This window comes from Danio aesculapii, chromosome 22 (assembly GCF_903798145.1).
Source record: "Danio aesculapii chromosome 22, fDanAes4.1, whole genome shotgun sequence".
NCBI lineage: Eukaryota > Metazoa > Chordata > Actinopteri > Cypriniformes > Danionidae > Danio > Danio aesculapii.
Window position 1 is genome coordinate 6,995,658 of NC_079456.1, and position 16,303 is coordinate 7,011,960.

The 16,303-nt window shown below is 34.5% G+C and overlaps 1 protein-coding gene across 1 annotated transcript in view; it reads left to right on the forward strand.

Annotated features, from left to right (window-relative positions):
* The first annotated feature begins 1,411 nt into the window (after positions 1-1,411).
* Positions 1,412-16,303, forward strand: part of LOC130216587 (uncharacterized) — a 16,497-nt gene continuing 1,605 nt past the window's right edge. The window contains exons 1-5 of the mRNA XM_056448481.1: positions 1,412-1,430; positions 3,341-3,661; positions 6,908-7,237; positions 10,308-10,619; positions 12,658-12,774. Coding sequence (XP_056304456.1) covers positions 1,412-1,430; positions 3,341-3,661; positions 6,908-7,237; positions 10,308-10,619; positions 12,658-12,774 — 1,099 coding nt within the window. The remainder of the gene's footprint in view (positions 1,431-3,340; positions 3,662-6,907; positions 7,238-10,307; positions 10,620-12,657; positions 12,775-16,303) is intronic.

Here is a 16,303-nt window from a genome sequence, read left to right on the forward strand (position 1 = left end):
AGCGTGAGATTGACAGGTGGATCAGTGCAGTGGCAGCAGTAATGCGGTCGATATATCGATAAAGAAGGAAGTGAGCCAAAAGGCAAAGCTCTCGATTTACCAGTCAATCTACGTTCCTACTCTCACCTATGGTCATGAGCTTTGGGTCATGACCGAAAGAACAAAATCTCAGATACAAGCTACTGAAATGAGTTTCTTTCGCAGGGTGGCAGGGTGGCACCCTTATAGATAGGGTGAGGAGCTCTGTCACCAGGGAGGAACTCAGAGTAGAGCTGCTGCTCCTCCACATCGAGAGAAGTCAGCTGAGGTGGCTTGGGCATGTGATTCGAATGCCTACCTAGGGAGGTGTTTCAGGCATGTCCCACAGGAAGGAAGCCTCGGGAAAGACCTGCTGGAGAGACTATGGCCCAATCCCAATTCTACCCCTTAGCCCTTCCCCAGCCCCTTCCCAATTCTCTTTAGCTTGAAGGCCTATGGCTAAGGGGAAGGGGTAGATACCCCTTCGAATGGAGATTTTTCAGGACTACACTCGAAACCAAGGGGTAAGAAAATTTCCCACAATACACCAGCCACAACGTCAGGATAGCTGCACCCGGAAGTAAGGAGGTCCACAAATTAATATATTTTTGTCATTATTACGGATTTTTACAACAAACAAGCACATGTTTTAATATATTTATAACCGCGTTCGTGTTTTACCATCATGCTTTAAAAAAATATATAAATAAATAAAAAATTATTTTTATATATATATATATATATATATATATATATATATATATATATATATATATATATATATATATATATATATATTAGGATTGGGATTGGACCTATTTCTTTCGGCTGGCCTGGGAACGCCTCGGGATCCCAGGAGGAGCTGGAGAAAGTGTCTGGGGAGAGGGAAGTCTGGGGTTCTCTCCTGAGACTGAAAGAAAAAATCTCTAAAAAGTGGATGATAATGAATGAATGAATGAATACAATGCAATACAATGAATACTGCTGCTGCTAAATGAATGCACATGAAACGAGAAAATAATTGTTTGCTGCAACAATTGGAATCTGGGACAATTTCTGATTTAGTTATACTTCAATACTTTATAATATTGTAATATAAATTGTAGATAATTGCACAATCAGATAATTGAATGATGAATTGCACTTTTTAATGTAAGTGTATTTATGTTTTGCTGTTGTCTAAAGACAATAGTCTAATTCCTGTGGGATAGACAAAGTTATTGAATTGAATTAAATTGATAGATAGCAGCAAAGTTATCTAATTATCTGAAAAGGTCAATCATTACTTTAATAACTTTAGTAATGTCTTTCGTGCATAAACCATCCAAAATACAGCATCTATAGGGTCGAGAGAAACGTAATTTTCTCTCTGCATGTGTGTATGTAGCTAACGATGAAGAAGCTACATAAATGTATTGCTAACCAAGCGCGACATCTTGTGGGCTTAATGTGTCACTGATTTATTTCTAGTATATATCGCATGGTTTTATTATTATTAATTATTATTATTATTACTACTATTATTAATGCATAAATAACATATACAGAACAATGCCAGGGGGTTACATAAAAAATATGAAGATCATAACACATAAAAAATAAAATAATAACAAAAGAAATGTAATAAAAAATACCGCTTAATGTTTGTTAATCGCCGCCTGTCACCTGTGTGCCTAAACTTTATAATCAGGTTTACCCTCAGGGTTCAGTCCAGCTGTTACTCCATCTTACAGGTTTTTCATTTTAATTAAGAATTATAACTTCGCTTCATCCTCGTTCATTTGTTACAGAAAGTAGGCCGTTTAAGTTTCATCTTTGAACGAACTTACAGTTTTCCCGTAAAGGTTTACAGTTTACGTGTGCATGTCTTACCATAATCGCTAACGATTGAGGTAAAGTTGGTTTTATATTCGCACATTCATTCAGTGACAACCCTTGTAACATGCTCCCTATGTCGTTTAACATGATACTTTTAATATTCATGCTGGGAAAAAAATCCAAGTATGACTTAAAAACAACATTTAGCACTGTGTTTTACTGTAAACAATGTTGTACTTTGGTCATTTACTGCCAATATGATTTCACTATTTAGATTTTGCAAAGGATATTTTTGTGAAAATATATTAAGGAGAAAGTCTGAATGTTTGAATATAAAGCTAACTTTACCTCAATTCGCTAACGATAGCCTAAATCATTACAGATATTACTTCGAGGACAACACATACACAAACACACTTCATTGACCAACTATACAACTGCAGGTTAACTATGTGGATATATAATAACTTTAACTGTTAGCTGATAGCCTAGTTACTAGTAAATTAGTTATTATAACTAGCCTAATAAGTGATAGGCCAACTAATAACCTTATCTTTTCTGAATTTGATTGTAATGCAATAATATGCACCTTTGATATAGCTACTTTTAGTTTTTTGTGAGCAATAAATATTGTAAAAAACGATATGCTAATAAAATTGAATAGATTATAAATGGCGTAGAGCTACGTCACTAGGTGGCGCTGTGCGTTATTACTTCACATAAACGTTTAACCTTTACAGATACTTTCTGCGGTTTTGGCAAGACAGTCATGAATCTTAATCTTTAATCTCTCAGTGGATTTTTTTTAGTCATCTGAAACTCGGACAGACTCCGAAACAAAACAGAGAAGACTATAAATATATCACGCGATCATTTTAAGAAACTGCGTATTTAATGTTTACAGTACTATGAAGAAGTTTTTATTGTTATTTTTGTTTCTTTTGAGCACCGATGACGGTAAGGTTTGTTAAATACTTTCGGTTTTACTTCCTGAAATATTCTTTTCTTATTCCCATTTAATGAATATAGCCTTCATTTTGCATTTGATGACATTCATTTATAAATACAATAGAGCTACTCTAAGTAACATTCCAGTTCTAGTTATTCATGTTTAAGAAATGCTCATTGCAATTGAAGTGCATTATTAATATTATTATTATTTTAGGAATACTGGAGTATTAGTTCAACCTGGACCATACTGTAATTTAACAGTAATGAATTTACCAGTAAGCTACAGCATACTTTAGTATTTTGAAATGCTTTCTGCATCATATTATTTAAAATATTTTGTCATAATTATAGATTATACAAACAAACTGAAAACTTCAAACGTTTTTCTAGTGTTTGCATTATATATATATATATATATATATATATATATATATATATATATATATATATATATATATATATATATATATATATATATATATATATGTATGTATATATATATATATGTATGTATATATATATGTATCTAACTATAATCATCTTTGTTCTGCAGGTGTGTTTGGTGAAACAGAAGAAACAGAGGCCGTGTCAGTGAAGACGGGAGAGTCTGTCACCCTACACACCAGTCTGTCTGAAATACACCAAGATGACAAGGTAGAATGGAGGTTTGGCGCTATCTTCATTGCTGAAATCAACAGACAAAACAAAAACATTACAGTTGACGATGTCCTTAAAGAGAGATTCGGAAACAGACTGAAGCTGGAGCATCAGACTGGAGATCTGACCATCACAAATATCAAAACCACAGACTCTGGACTTTATGAAGTAGCTGTTTCCAACACCAAGACCTTTAAGAAGACATTCAATTTCAATGGTGAGTGTCTAATTAATAACATAGCTTGCTTGCTTATTCACAGAGTGGAAAATAACAAAAATCCTCCTACAGGAACTAAATATTATTGTATTTTTTATAGTAAAGACTAAATAGTTTTGGACCATACTAAGGTGAAGTGTATTATACTTTATATATTATCGTATTTGCAACTCTTCATTGATCAATGCTGCAGGATACTGTATAATTGGCTTAACTGAAGTGTTTAACTAATGTAGTTTTTACTACGGTAAACTGTGGTGTAATATATAGTTGTGTAAACAATGCAATATTGGGTCATTTGTATATATTACAATAGTTGTTGTGTTACCATACCAACTGTAGAATCACCACAACAGATAACTTCAGGTACTTAACTATAAAATGGGTCGAAAACACTGCAGTATTTATTGTGATTTACTACAGTATTTTTTTTATTTGGGCCTACTTTATGCTTTACTACATATCACCCAGAAATGATAAGCATGTTGAATCCTGTCATTCTTGTCAGTCTTGTTTTGTATTCATGGCTGGATCTTTACGCGTTTTGGGCTGTCACTGATGCATGATTTTTTTTTTTTTGTTTAACCTTTTTTTTTTTTTTGGTGAGGTTGTTCATATTTATTTCCCACCCAAAATGTCAAGATTATGTTTTGCGATGTATTTACCAGGGGCAACACGGTGACTCAGTGGTTAGCACTGTCGCTTTACAGCAAAAAGTTTGCTGGTTCAAGTCCAGGCTGGGTCAGTGGGCAGTTCTGTGTGGAGTTTGCATGTTCTCCCCGTGTTGGCGTGGGTTTCCCCCACAGTCCAAACACATGCGCTATAGGGGAATTGATCAACTAAATTAGCCGTAGTGTATGGTTGTTGTATTGGAAGTTGTTTTACACACCAGATGCTGGAAGGGCATCTGCTGTGTAAAACATATGCTGGATAAGTTGGTGGTTCATTCCGCTGTTGTGGCCCCTGATGAATAAAGGGACTAAGCCAAAGGAAAACGAACGAACGAATGATTGAATGAATAAATGCTTTTACAAATGTTGGCCGATATGTTGATATGCTAGTGATAATGTAGTGAAAACTGATTAGAGTTACCAAACAAATCTCGGCACCCATTTGCTGCCATTGTAGGAAAAAGACATACTATGGGAGTCAATGGGTGGTGAAATCTGTCTGTTTACTGACATGTATTTATTCCATATATAGTGCTCAGCATATATGAGTACACCCCATTTTCAAAATGAGCATTTTTATCCATTTCTTAATGAATATGGGTCATATATTGGTGCATTTAAACAAAACAGATTTATTAAACAGACATATTTATTAGAAAAATATTTTATTCTCCAAACATCTGTAGAAATGAAAAGATAATACATTTAATTCATGCGAAGGATTGGGGGGAAAACTACAACATTTCAACAAAATTGTGCTTTTTTTTTTGTTCTCTTGAATTTTGCTCCTTTTAAATTTGTATTTAATATCTTTCTCTAACATATAAATTTAGGCTACTGATTTTAGGCCATTATCATAAGTTATTTGGTTCGATTATCTCCAGATTTGGCTTCACTACTGACTAATCTAATGTTTATGAGCAAATATACTATTGTTCAACTTCGTATAGAAAACATTCATCTGTAAATGAGAGATTTGTGAGGGGTGTACTCAAATATGTTGAGCACTGTATCTTTCTTTTTTTTCTGTAGAACTGAGAAATATATACAGGATTGTAACAACTTTTGTTTATTTTTGGGTGAACTATCCCTTTAAGAGACATGTAGATAATATTTGGGCCACATTTACCTGCAGCCTGAACAAAGCTTAGTGAGAATATAAATGTCCTTCAAGATGGCGGTTTTTTGACAACAAAGAAGTACATTTGAATATTGTATAGGAATTATTTTGGCTGAAACTTCAAACTAAATAATTTTTGGATGTCCAGATCCGATCACGAGGTTTCAGACTAGATCAAAATCAGATATTACCTCCTGCCTCCCGATTAGGACTTTGAATATATATATATATATATATATATATATATATATATATATATATATATATATATATATATATATATATATATATATATATATATTTTTTTTTTTTATTTTTATTTATTTATTTTTTTTTTTTCAGCAGTTTTTAAACTTTTAAAAACATTTCAAGGTCAAAAGTATTAGCCCCTATAAGCTATATATATATATTTTTTTTTAACAGAACAAACCATCATTATACAATAACTTGCTTAATTACCCTAACCTGCCTAATTAACCTAATTAACCTAGTTAAGCCTTTAAAAGTCACTTTAAGCTGTATAGAAGTGTCTTGAGAAATATCTAGTCAAATATTATTTACTGTCATCATGACAAAGATAAAAGAAATCAGTTACTAGAGATGAGTTATTAAAACTATTATGTTTAGAAATGTGTTGAAGAAATCTCTCCGCTAAACATAAATTGGGGAAAAAATAAACGGGGGCTAATAATTCAGAGGGGCTAATAATTCTGACTTCAACTGTGTATATATATATATATATATATATATGTATATCCATAGAAACACCAAGGTGTGGTGTACAACATCACTTTGTTGCAGAGACACTATTGGTTAAATGCTGACAAAGTAGAACACGGAAGCAGCTTGAAGTGGAAAGCACAAGTATGTCTGCGGTCTGGAGGTATTATAAAGTTAAAGACGACGACATTGCCATTGCCAAAATTGTGAGATATGTAAACTTAGAAATCCAAGAGGTGGAATGGAAAAGGCTTCATTTACACGTCTCGCCACTATTTCACCGAGAAAGCTCTGCCAGCCCTTTATAAAAAGATTTCTGACAAACTACTTGTCCTGACAAGCTCCCATGTCTCTACTAAGCCTTTATGTATTGTAGAAGTATCGAATCAGGTTTCAATATTGGTTTTGTATTTTGATTTAATTTTATTGTTATTTTACTTTATCCTTCATTTATTATTTTTTAATAACCATCTTTTATTTACATTTTTACAGTCCATAAAGTAATGTTTTATCCAGAACATGGCTAGTTTTGAAATTTTACACTGAAAAATGTTATACTGAAAAAGATGAAAAATTACACAAATTGCAGACTTTATACAGATAAAATGATTGTTTAATTTTCAGTATTAAGATGTTAAAAAAAAACCTTAATATAATTAAGTTGATCCAATTGTTGTTGTTTTTTTTCATTGTGAAAAAAATACATTAATTATTATTTATTATTTTGATTTTCAGCTCTGCCTGCTGCTGAAATCCAGCCTGTTTCAGTGATTGAGGGAGACTCAGTCACTTTACACACTGATGTCCCTGACATACAGATTTATGATATGATATGGTGGAGGCTTGAGCATAAGAACGACTCTATAGTTGAAATCAACAGAACGGCTGGAATCTTCTCCACATCTGATGGTGCTGATGAAAGATTTGGACACAAACTGCAGGTGGAATATTGGACTGGATCCCTGACCATCACAAATATTGAAACCAGACACTCTGGACTTTATGAAGTGTCCATCAGGAACAGCAGACACACAATACTCAAGACATACACTGTAACTGTCAGCGGTGAGTAGATCAATACAGCAGATGAAAAGTAAATTAGTTTTTAGGGCTAAACGTTTAGTTTAAGCAATTATTTTAGAGATATATTAGGGATTTTGTTTATGCAGTAGCCCAGCAATATTGCTCTGTGTGCCTCGAGTTCGAGTCCCATCGTGGGCCTTTCCCAATCCTATCTCCCTCTCTTTCCTGCGTTTACTTTCTGATATTCTACTGTTGTATCAAATACAGGCAAAATGCCCAAAAAATATGTATACAAAATAAATATTAGGGCTGAACACTTGAATCTGGTGTTCTAAACCCCACTTTTAACCCCAGGTCATGACACATTTAACACTTGTAATTTGTGAATGTTTCCGTTGTTAGCCCTGTATTGCGGTGCTTTATGTTTGTTCAGTATTAAACAGAGAGGTGTTTGCTTGTTGCTGCTATACACTTGGCAACAGCCAAATCAGAAATTAGGCAGCAAAGCTCATTTCATGTCAGTAACAGCAAATGCATATCATGTAAGCAGCAGTTGCTGTAAGAAAAGTAAATATTAAATGTGCTGTATGTACGTTTTTGACTCTTATAAAGCATAAAAATACCATAATATGGTTGCAGATATTTCAGAAACATGCTCAGTGAACATTCTTGTTTATCTGAAAACCATTGCTAAACGTACATGCCAGAATGACTGTCTTTGTTTTGCCAAATGCAAGTTTAGCCATTTATATTTCCGCACCCTGAGTTGCCTTGTTTGATAACCGCATATTTTATTCATTCAGTCATGAAGCCTCTCAAAGCATGTGTCTGAGACCGAAAATGCACCCTCCGGTGGACACTAGCAGACTCCGAAATGAGATTCAGTTCCACATGAGGTTAATAATTAGCAAATAATATAAATATTACATAGGTAAACATTAGGTGAGCAGGTTACATTGTAACCCATGTCCTAACAACACGCTGTGATGAGCAATTTGGCTGTTTGCACCAGATGAAACACGACAGAATTTTAAATCCAGCCATTCAGAAGCACAGAATAGTGCACTCACTTAGGAAATGGTAAGGTTATAATCTTTTTAATACATATTAAGTTTTAATACACATTCAAAGTGAAATTGAAAGTATTCTCTTGCTGCAGATGCTCTGTTTACCTGTTTTCTCTCTAGTGAAGCGTTCAGTTTTTCCACTTACAAAGCCCACCATGTAAATATCAAATGCACCATGGCACGACACAACTGACTCTTAAAGGAAATAGGAGATGAGACTCTGATTGGTTTATTCTCAAAACACACCCATAACTCGTTAAGAGAATAAGCTCAACCCTGTTAGACCATGCGCCGCGGCGCAGAGCGTATTTTTCCATCCTTTAAATAGCAAAAGTGGATTCGGACACGTTCTTAATACTTTTGCGGCCTGCGCTTTTAACTTTGCGCCTATCGTTAAAATAAAGCCCATATTCACCTAATTCTAAAATGCAGAAGTGCGCTCGTTTTTGTGATTGTTTTAGAACTTCCGATTCAGTTGCCTATGAGAGAAATGACTAGGAATAAAAACCAGCAGAAAACAGTCTAACTACATGCTCCACAAACAAGTGTGTTTATGACTATACAAACAAAGCAGAATAATATGATCAGAAAATATCAGTTTGCAACATCAAGCATGCTAATGTCTGAAAATGAATGGAAGTGAATCAAACTGGATTACTTGAGCCAAAGAGTTTCAAATGGCTGTGACTGCTTGTACGCGAAGAATACGGTCAATAATGAAACATGAAGTTTTTTGAGTGAATTGTTGAATCATTAATTGGAAATGAATATAATATGTTGTAGAAGATGTTAGATTTCTATATTTAGCATTAGCAGCAGCAAAGATCAATTTTCCTGTTAAATGTTTATCTTTTTTAGCTGGTTCTCTCTTGATTTTTTTTTAAATTAAATTACAGGTTCTGAGTTCTGTTTGTTAATCCAGTGGATTTTGCTGTAATGTTTTTGTACAAATAGAAAGCAATTGACATTTGTATCTTCCTTTTTTTGCTGATCCGAAAAAAGGTCTGATCCATGATTCAAAAACCGTAGTGTGATCCGAACTGTGAGATTTGTGATCCTTTACACCTAGGCATATGATAACCTTGAATAAAAATGTCAGTTTCACCATTTCACAGTATTGTGATTATTGTTCTAAAATATATATCTTTAAATAAAAATTTTTTTTTCATTTTTGAACACAATATATTTCATTTTGAGAGCCATTTAACATGTTTATGAAGAGTAAACATGCAAGACTAAATTAATCAAATGAATGATTGACTTCTGCTGTTTTTATTAGTTTCAAAAACATCAATTTCTTTACAACTTAAAACACCATCTTGGGATATTTTTTTCTGCCAGAGATACTTTTGCCCTAAATAAAACGTAAATAAAAACTCTTGCACATACCTTAGGAACGGTATTATAGAAAATTTTGGCGGTTTTAAAACCTTGACTTTTCCAAACCACGGTATTCACCTTATTCTCTGCGTACGAGTGGGCGCAGCCATTTGAATCATTTTGGCTCGAAACTTCCGGTCTCATTCACTTTCATTCATTTTTAAACGTTAAAAACAGCTCGTTTTGCTGCTTGGTGTTGCAAACTGATATTTTCTTATTATATTATTCTACTCTGTCTGTATTGTCATGCAAACACTTGTTTGTAGAGTAAGTAGTTTGACCGATTTTTGCCATTTATTATTCCTAGTCATTTCTCCCATAGGCAACTAAATCGGAAGTTCTAAAACCATCGCAAAAACGCGCACACTTCCGCATTGAAGAATAAGGTTGATACCTTGAAAACGGTTATCATCCCATGCCTAGTTACACCACTAGTTACTACTGTTGGAATTTTTAGAATGTACAGAATGAGGAATGTTTCAAATCTGCTGCTCTTCTTAATTAAAGCTTGATGTGTCACCATGGAAACAATGGAATACATTTAATGTTCCAAAGCAGTTTAAAAGCACACTCCAGAGAGACAGTAGAAAGATTCCATAGACTGACCAGTGAAATGAGGATAACGAAACTGAATCAATGCTCTCCTTGTGTTTGTGTTTTGACAGGTGAATTGGAGTATGTGTCAGTGACTGCGGGAGAATCCGTCATAATGAAGACTGGTTTTACAAATATACAGATATATGATTTTATAGTGTGGATGTTTACCGACACTGTCATCGCTGAAATCTATAAAACAGCCCAACAGTTCAATGTACGTGAGGTGGCGGATGAACGATTTAAAGGCAGACTGAACCTGGATCATCAGTCTGGATCTCTGACCATCATAAACTCCAAAACCGCAGACTCTGGAGAGTATGAACTGAAGATCAGCAGCAGCAGACACTCCATACACAAGAAGTTCACTGTTACTGTCAACCGTGAGTTGATTGAACCTCCTTTTTTAAGATTGATTGGTGATTTTTAGTTGGTTGATTGATGAAAGTTCAGTTATTTTTCAGCAAACGTACAATTTCCGTATAACCTATAACGGCTAAAGTAAATACATGTTGTCAGCTGCAGTTTGTTTGTTTTATCTCACAAAGTTTAAGGAACAAAGTCCAATTGCACTGATTTATACACACTGCGGAGGATAAAATTCATAAAAATAGCAATTGTCTTATTTCCAGTCCTCGATATATTTAAAGAAAATGCGAACAACAATCAGTTAAAGGGATAGTTCACACAAAATTAAAAATAAAAAAGCCTGGGATAATTATATGGGGGGATGGGGTCTCCTCAATTCAGATGTTACAGTCATATGTATATGCCTGTATGTTTTGCTTGTGTGTGTGCGCTCTCTCTCTCTTTCTCTCTCGCTCCTTCCCTCTCTCTCTGTGTCAATTCTCAGGATCTCCCATTCATCAGTGAAGACGTCAATCTCCATTTCACCGTGTGAAGTCATCAACATCGCTACCAATCAGGATAGGAGCTCAAAGTTTAAAGGGACGCGAGCGGGGAAGCTCGTTCTGCCTTTGCTCTGTCTTGCTAGCTTTGTTTGTGCTTGCTTTTGTGTGTGTGTGTGTTTTGGCTTGTTGTTATGTGCTGTGATATTGATGTTAATTTAGAGTTTTGATTTTGGTCTTGTTCTTGTGTTGATCGCTGTTACCGTCTTGTATGTGTGCTTGTGGAAATCCCCTGCTCTCTGGCGTCAGCTTTCCCCTGGGATTCGAGGAGTTTAGAGGTCACGTGACATACATCTCACATCACATAGATAACTCCACTGTCTAAACACACTAGTTTAGAAGTGAGCGCCACCCGCTGTAAGTTTTCTCTGTATTTTTGGTTGGTAGAGTAGATTTAGTTATAGTGTGAAAACACTGAAGATGTTCTGTTTGTTTATGTTCTATTAGATAGTTTAGAGCAGGGGTCACCAATCTCAGTCCTGGAGGGCCGGTGTCCCTCCAGGGTTTAGCTCCAACTTGCCTCAACACACCTGCTTGGGAGTTTCAAGTACACCTAGTAAAAATTTGATCAGCTTGTTCAGGTGTGTTTGATTAGGGTTGGAGCTAAAATCTGCAGGACACCGGCCCTCGAGGATCAAGTTTGGTGACCCCTGGTTGAGAGGGTTATATTAGCTAGATTTGGGCGTTTTGTTATATTGCTTTCATTTATTTGGCGCCACTTAATTCTCATTTCCCCAACCATAATATACGTTGATTTATTTTCTTTTGTGAGATCTTGTAAATAATACTTTTTTCTTTTCTGTTTGACTTTCACTATTGTAAATAAATTCACTTATTTTTGGAGTATTTTGGTTGTTGAAATTTTGCCACCAACTCACCACAAATTTTAACCACATTAAATGTTACCTCTTATACCCGAGAGCAAAACTATAAAGTCGTAACATCAGATTAGTAAAATTATTAAAACAAAATTAGTTAAAGTTTATGGGTAATGATAATTTTGTCATATATTGTGCAGCCCTAGAAATGATTTTGCAACACAGTAGTGTTTATGCACCAAACCTTGCTAATATCTTAAAATAAAACATCTGAACAGAGTAATAACCAGTGTATACAGAATATGTGGAATAAATTATTCTAAAAATAATGCTTCACGTGACCGCATCATTTCTTAAACTGTGTTTGACTTTCTAAAGATTTAGCGGCTCTTTTCCAATGTAATATAAATATATACTTTTATAATAATGATCCTTAACCAAAGTGACCACATTATCACTTTTTCACGTTCTTGAAAATATTCAAGCTGAGTTTCTTGTGTGTTTTACTCGTGTATTTTTAATCAGGGACCTGCTGTAACACATGATAACAAAATATGTGCATAAAAATCTAAATATCTGATGTTATGTCAGAAGTTTGAAAATATCATGCTTGTTTTATGGTTCATAGTGGTATTATTCATTGTTTACCTGTCATATTCACATTAATAACCATCTTTTTCTTGTTTTATTTTCAGTTTTTTCGGCAGCTGCCATAGCAGGAATATCATATGGTGCTGTTCATGCGTTTGGATTTGTAGGTGCGGTTGTGGCAGCATGTTTCTTCCTTATCCATCAACCAAAAACAAAAAAATGTAAGTAAAACAAAGCAAAAAAACAGATCTTTACAGTTTGAAAGGTAACAATACATGTATAAAAAACAAGTAGTTCGTCCTTAGAACAGCATTTGAACGAGATGAAAACACAACTGCAACCCAGCATTTTTACATAGTGTACAAAGAATACATGTGAACTGTTTACATATAATTTAATGTAAACGAACAACAAAAAAAACACAGCCTTATAATTATGCTAAAACCCAGTCTTATTTGTAAAAATAGCCAAAAATACCTTTTTGAATTAAAAAAATATATATTTTTAGTGCCAAAAAATCATTAGAATATTGAGACATTTAGAAAATGTATTACTGTAAATATATCTCAACTATACCAACAATCCATACATAAATGGAAAGCTTATTTATTCAGCATTCTGATGTATAAATCTCAATTTACAAAAATTTACTCTTATGATTGATTTTGTGGGCAATATATATGAAATATATAATTCATTGCAAATATGTTTCACCATATTCATTGAAAAGGAAAATCTTGAGCTTATATTATAAACTAAAAACAGAAATAGGATTATTTACTACAGGCTAATGAGAGTACTCTGATTTACATCTGTCTATTGTTTGTGTCAGTATCTGATGGATGTCTATAATGTGTTTTATACTTGTTTTTGATTTAAATTAGAGTGGCACTTTGACAGCAGTTAAATAAAATCTCCCGAGGAAATGTTGTGCAGGAAGCCCTTATACGCAGATGGTTTGGGCATGCTTTATGCACAATGCCACTCATTTATGCACCACAAATAACAATGCACTACAGTTTTATAATCTTAAATTCCTTTATGTTTGCACAATACATTGCACAGTATTATAAAGTGGAATGTAAAGTACTTGTATAGGTAAGTGTAGTCAAATATAGTTCATGTTCTGTTAGATTACCGATTCAGTATACAAAACAAAATATACAAAAAAGAAATAGAATATACTTTCCCTATTGTAAAAGTACATTCACTTTTTATAAAATAGGTTTATTTTACAACTCCCCTAGAGTTAAGTAGTTAAACATTATTATTTTTGAATGCATTCGTTTGATCTCCATGTCTGGCTGGAGCATTTTTAGCTTAGCATAGATCAATGAATCGGATTAAACCATTAGCTTCTCGCTTGAAAATGACCAAAAAGTTTGGATAATTCTCCTGGCTTGACTCTTCTGTAGTTACATCATGTACTAAGAAAAAAGCTGCTATTATTCTATACCAACGTGACTAGGAATTAATACACTCATTCTGGCGTAAAAATAAAGTAACTTTGCTGATGTAACATGACAACAGCAGGAGCAACGATATTACGCTGCACTTGAAAATAGTCCCCAGCGAACTCTAGGTTTCTTATTGGGTTGCAAGAAAGGTGGACAAATTGGTTGTATTAAATGAAGTTAGCAACTTTTCAGGTGCTGCATAATATTTTAGTGCCTGCTTCAGTTATGGTACGGCAGCAAAATCCTTTGATTATTATAAATAAGAGTATAGTTCCTAGACATATTGACCTAGAAAACAACAAATTTGAATTTTTTGTCATTCATAGTGATGAGCCTAAAAAGGTGCAATCCTTTAACTATGTATTCATTTTACAGATGTACTGTACTAATTAACAGTAATTTACTGAACTCTTTGTTTTATTATTACTGATTACTACAAATAAATTTGAATTGAGTTTAGAATCTAGAAAACATTGCATTATGAGATGCTTAAATGTGCCTATTTCATTGTACATGAATGAACCCCAAGGGCTCTATTTTGACGTTCCATGCGGAAAGTGCAAAGCGCAGGGCGCAAATGCATTAAGAGCGTGTCAGAATTCACTTTTGCTAATATAAGGACGGAAAAATCCACTTTGCGTCGTGGCGCATGGTCTAACAGGGTTGAGCTTATTCTCTTAATGAGTTATAGGTGTGTTTTGAGAATAAACCAATCAGAGTCTCATCTCCCATTCACTTTAAGAGTCAGTTGCGTCACGCCATGGCGCATTTACTATTTACATGACGGACTTTGTAAGTGGAAAAACTGAACACTTCACTAGAGAGAAAACAGTTAAACAGAGCATCTACAGCGCGAGAATGAGAGATAAGCCTCCTCATTTACTTTCACTCTCGTGGATAGGAAAACTTCTTGTATGCACAGACATCCATAAGCCTATAAATAATTATATTTGTTTGTTAAGCGCAAAGATTTGTTTAAACTATTTCTAAATTCAGTTCTAATTTCCAGCAAACGAATAAATGAACAATAATAACGGAGTGTGGTCAAAAAACTGAGTTATATTTTAATACACATGATGTGCCCCATATGGTCTAAAACCTGACAGGTGGACAAATGTAAGCTTGTTTTTAGTAAAACAAATATAAATATGCATATAATAGATAATACTAATAATAATAAAAATATACAAAAGCAAATTGTTATGAATAAACTGAAAAAGCCCCCCGAGATGAAGGCATGAAAGTATAGTTTTTATATTAATGTAGGCTAGAAAATATGTTTTGTAATATTTTAATCCTTTATATTTATATCTTGTATATATCCTTAATATATCCTATATATATCCTTAATATTTTTATTATTTTTATATGTAAAGATATTTGCGTATTGATGTACATTCTGTTTGTATCAAGCAATGTGTAAGCGAGGCGCATAACTAACGTGCTCTGCGCTGGACTTTAGATCGGCTTTGTTCTGGTCTTTAGAACAGTCTATTATAGTTTCTCAAAATAGCAACGCGCCAGCAATGCGCCTCAACACACCTCCTTTTTTAGATCAGAACGCCTATGGGCACACATATGAGCGCAAATGCATTTGCTATTTAAACAGCGTGGTGCAAAACGACAAAACGACTCTTGCGCCAAGCTGAAACTAGCAAACAACAATTGCGTCACGCCTAGTGCCACATTGCGCCGGGTGTATGATAGGGCCCAACGTGTTTGTTTTATGCTCAGGTTGTGTCTAAGATGGAATGTGTTTTTATGATTAATAGCAGAGCAGGTGCAGATTTGTAGGTGCAGAAAAGTGCTGTTGGTTTTGTTCATTTATTTATTTATTTATTTATTCACACTTAGCTGATGATTGATTATAAAGCTTGTTTGGCATGCTGTCCCGGAAGAGAGTCCTGAGCTCAGAAGATCCTCGAGCCCAGGGCTCCCTCTTGTTTGCAGGGCGAGAGGGGAAATTCAGCTCAGGAAGATCTCGAGAACTCCCCTGCTGTTTATAGCTAAAGACAATTAAGAATTGCTATGGAGAGATATACTGCTGGCTAGGAGCATGTCTATGGTGTCAATGTGGATTAGTCAATTCACTTGTGTCGCATGTCTTTGAATGATGGGAGGAAACCAGGGGACTCAGGAGAAATCCATGGTAGCACAGGGTGAACATGTAAACTCCACACAGAAACGTCGACTAGCATGGTAAGGACTTGAACCAGTGATATTCTTGTTGTGAGAAAACAGTGCTAACCACTGAGCCACTGTGCAACGCAATCTACGACAGGGGTAGGAGTAG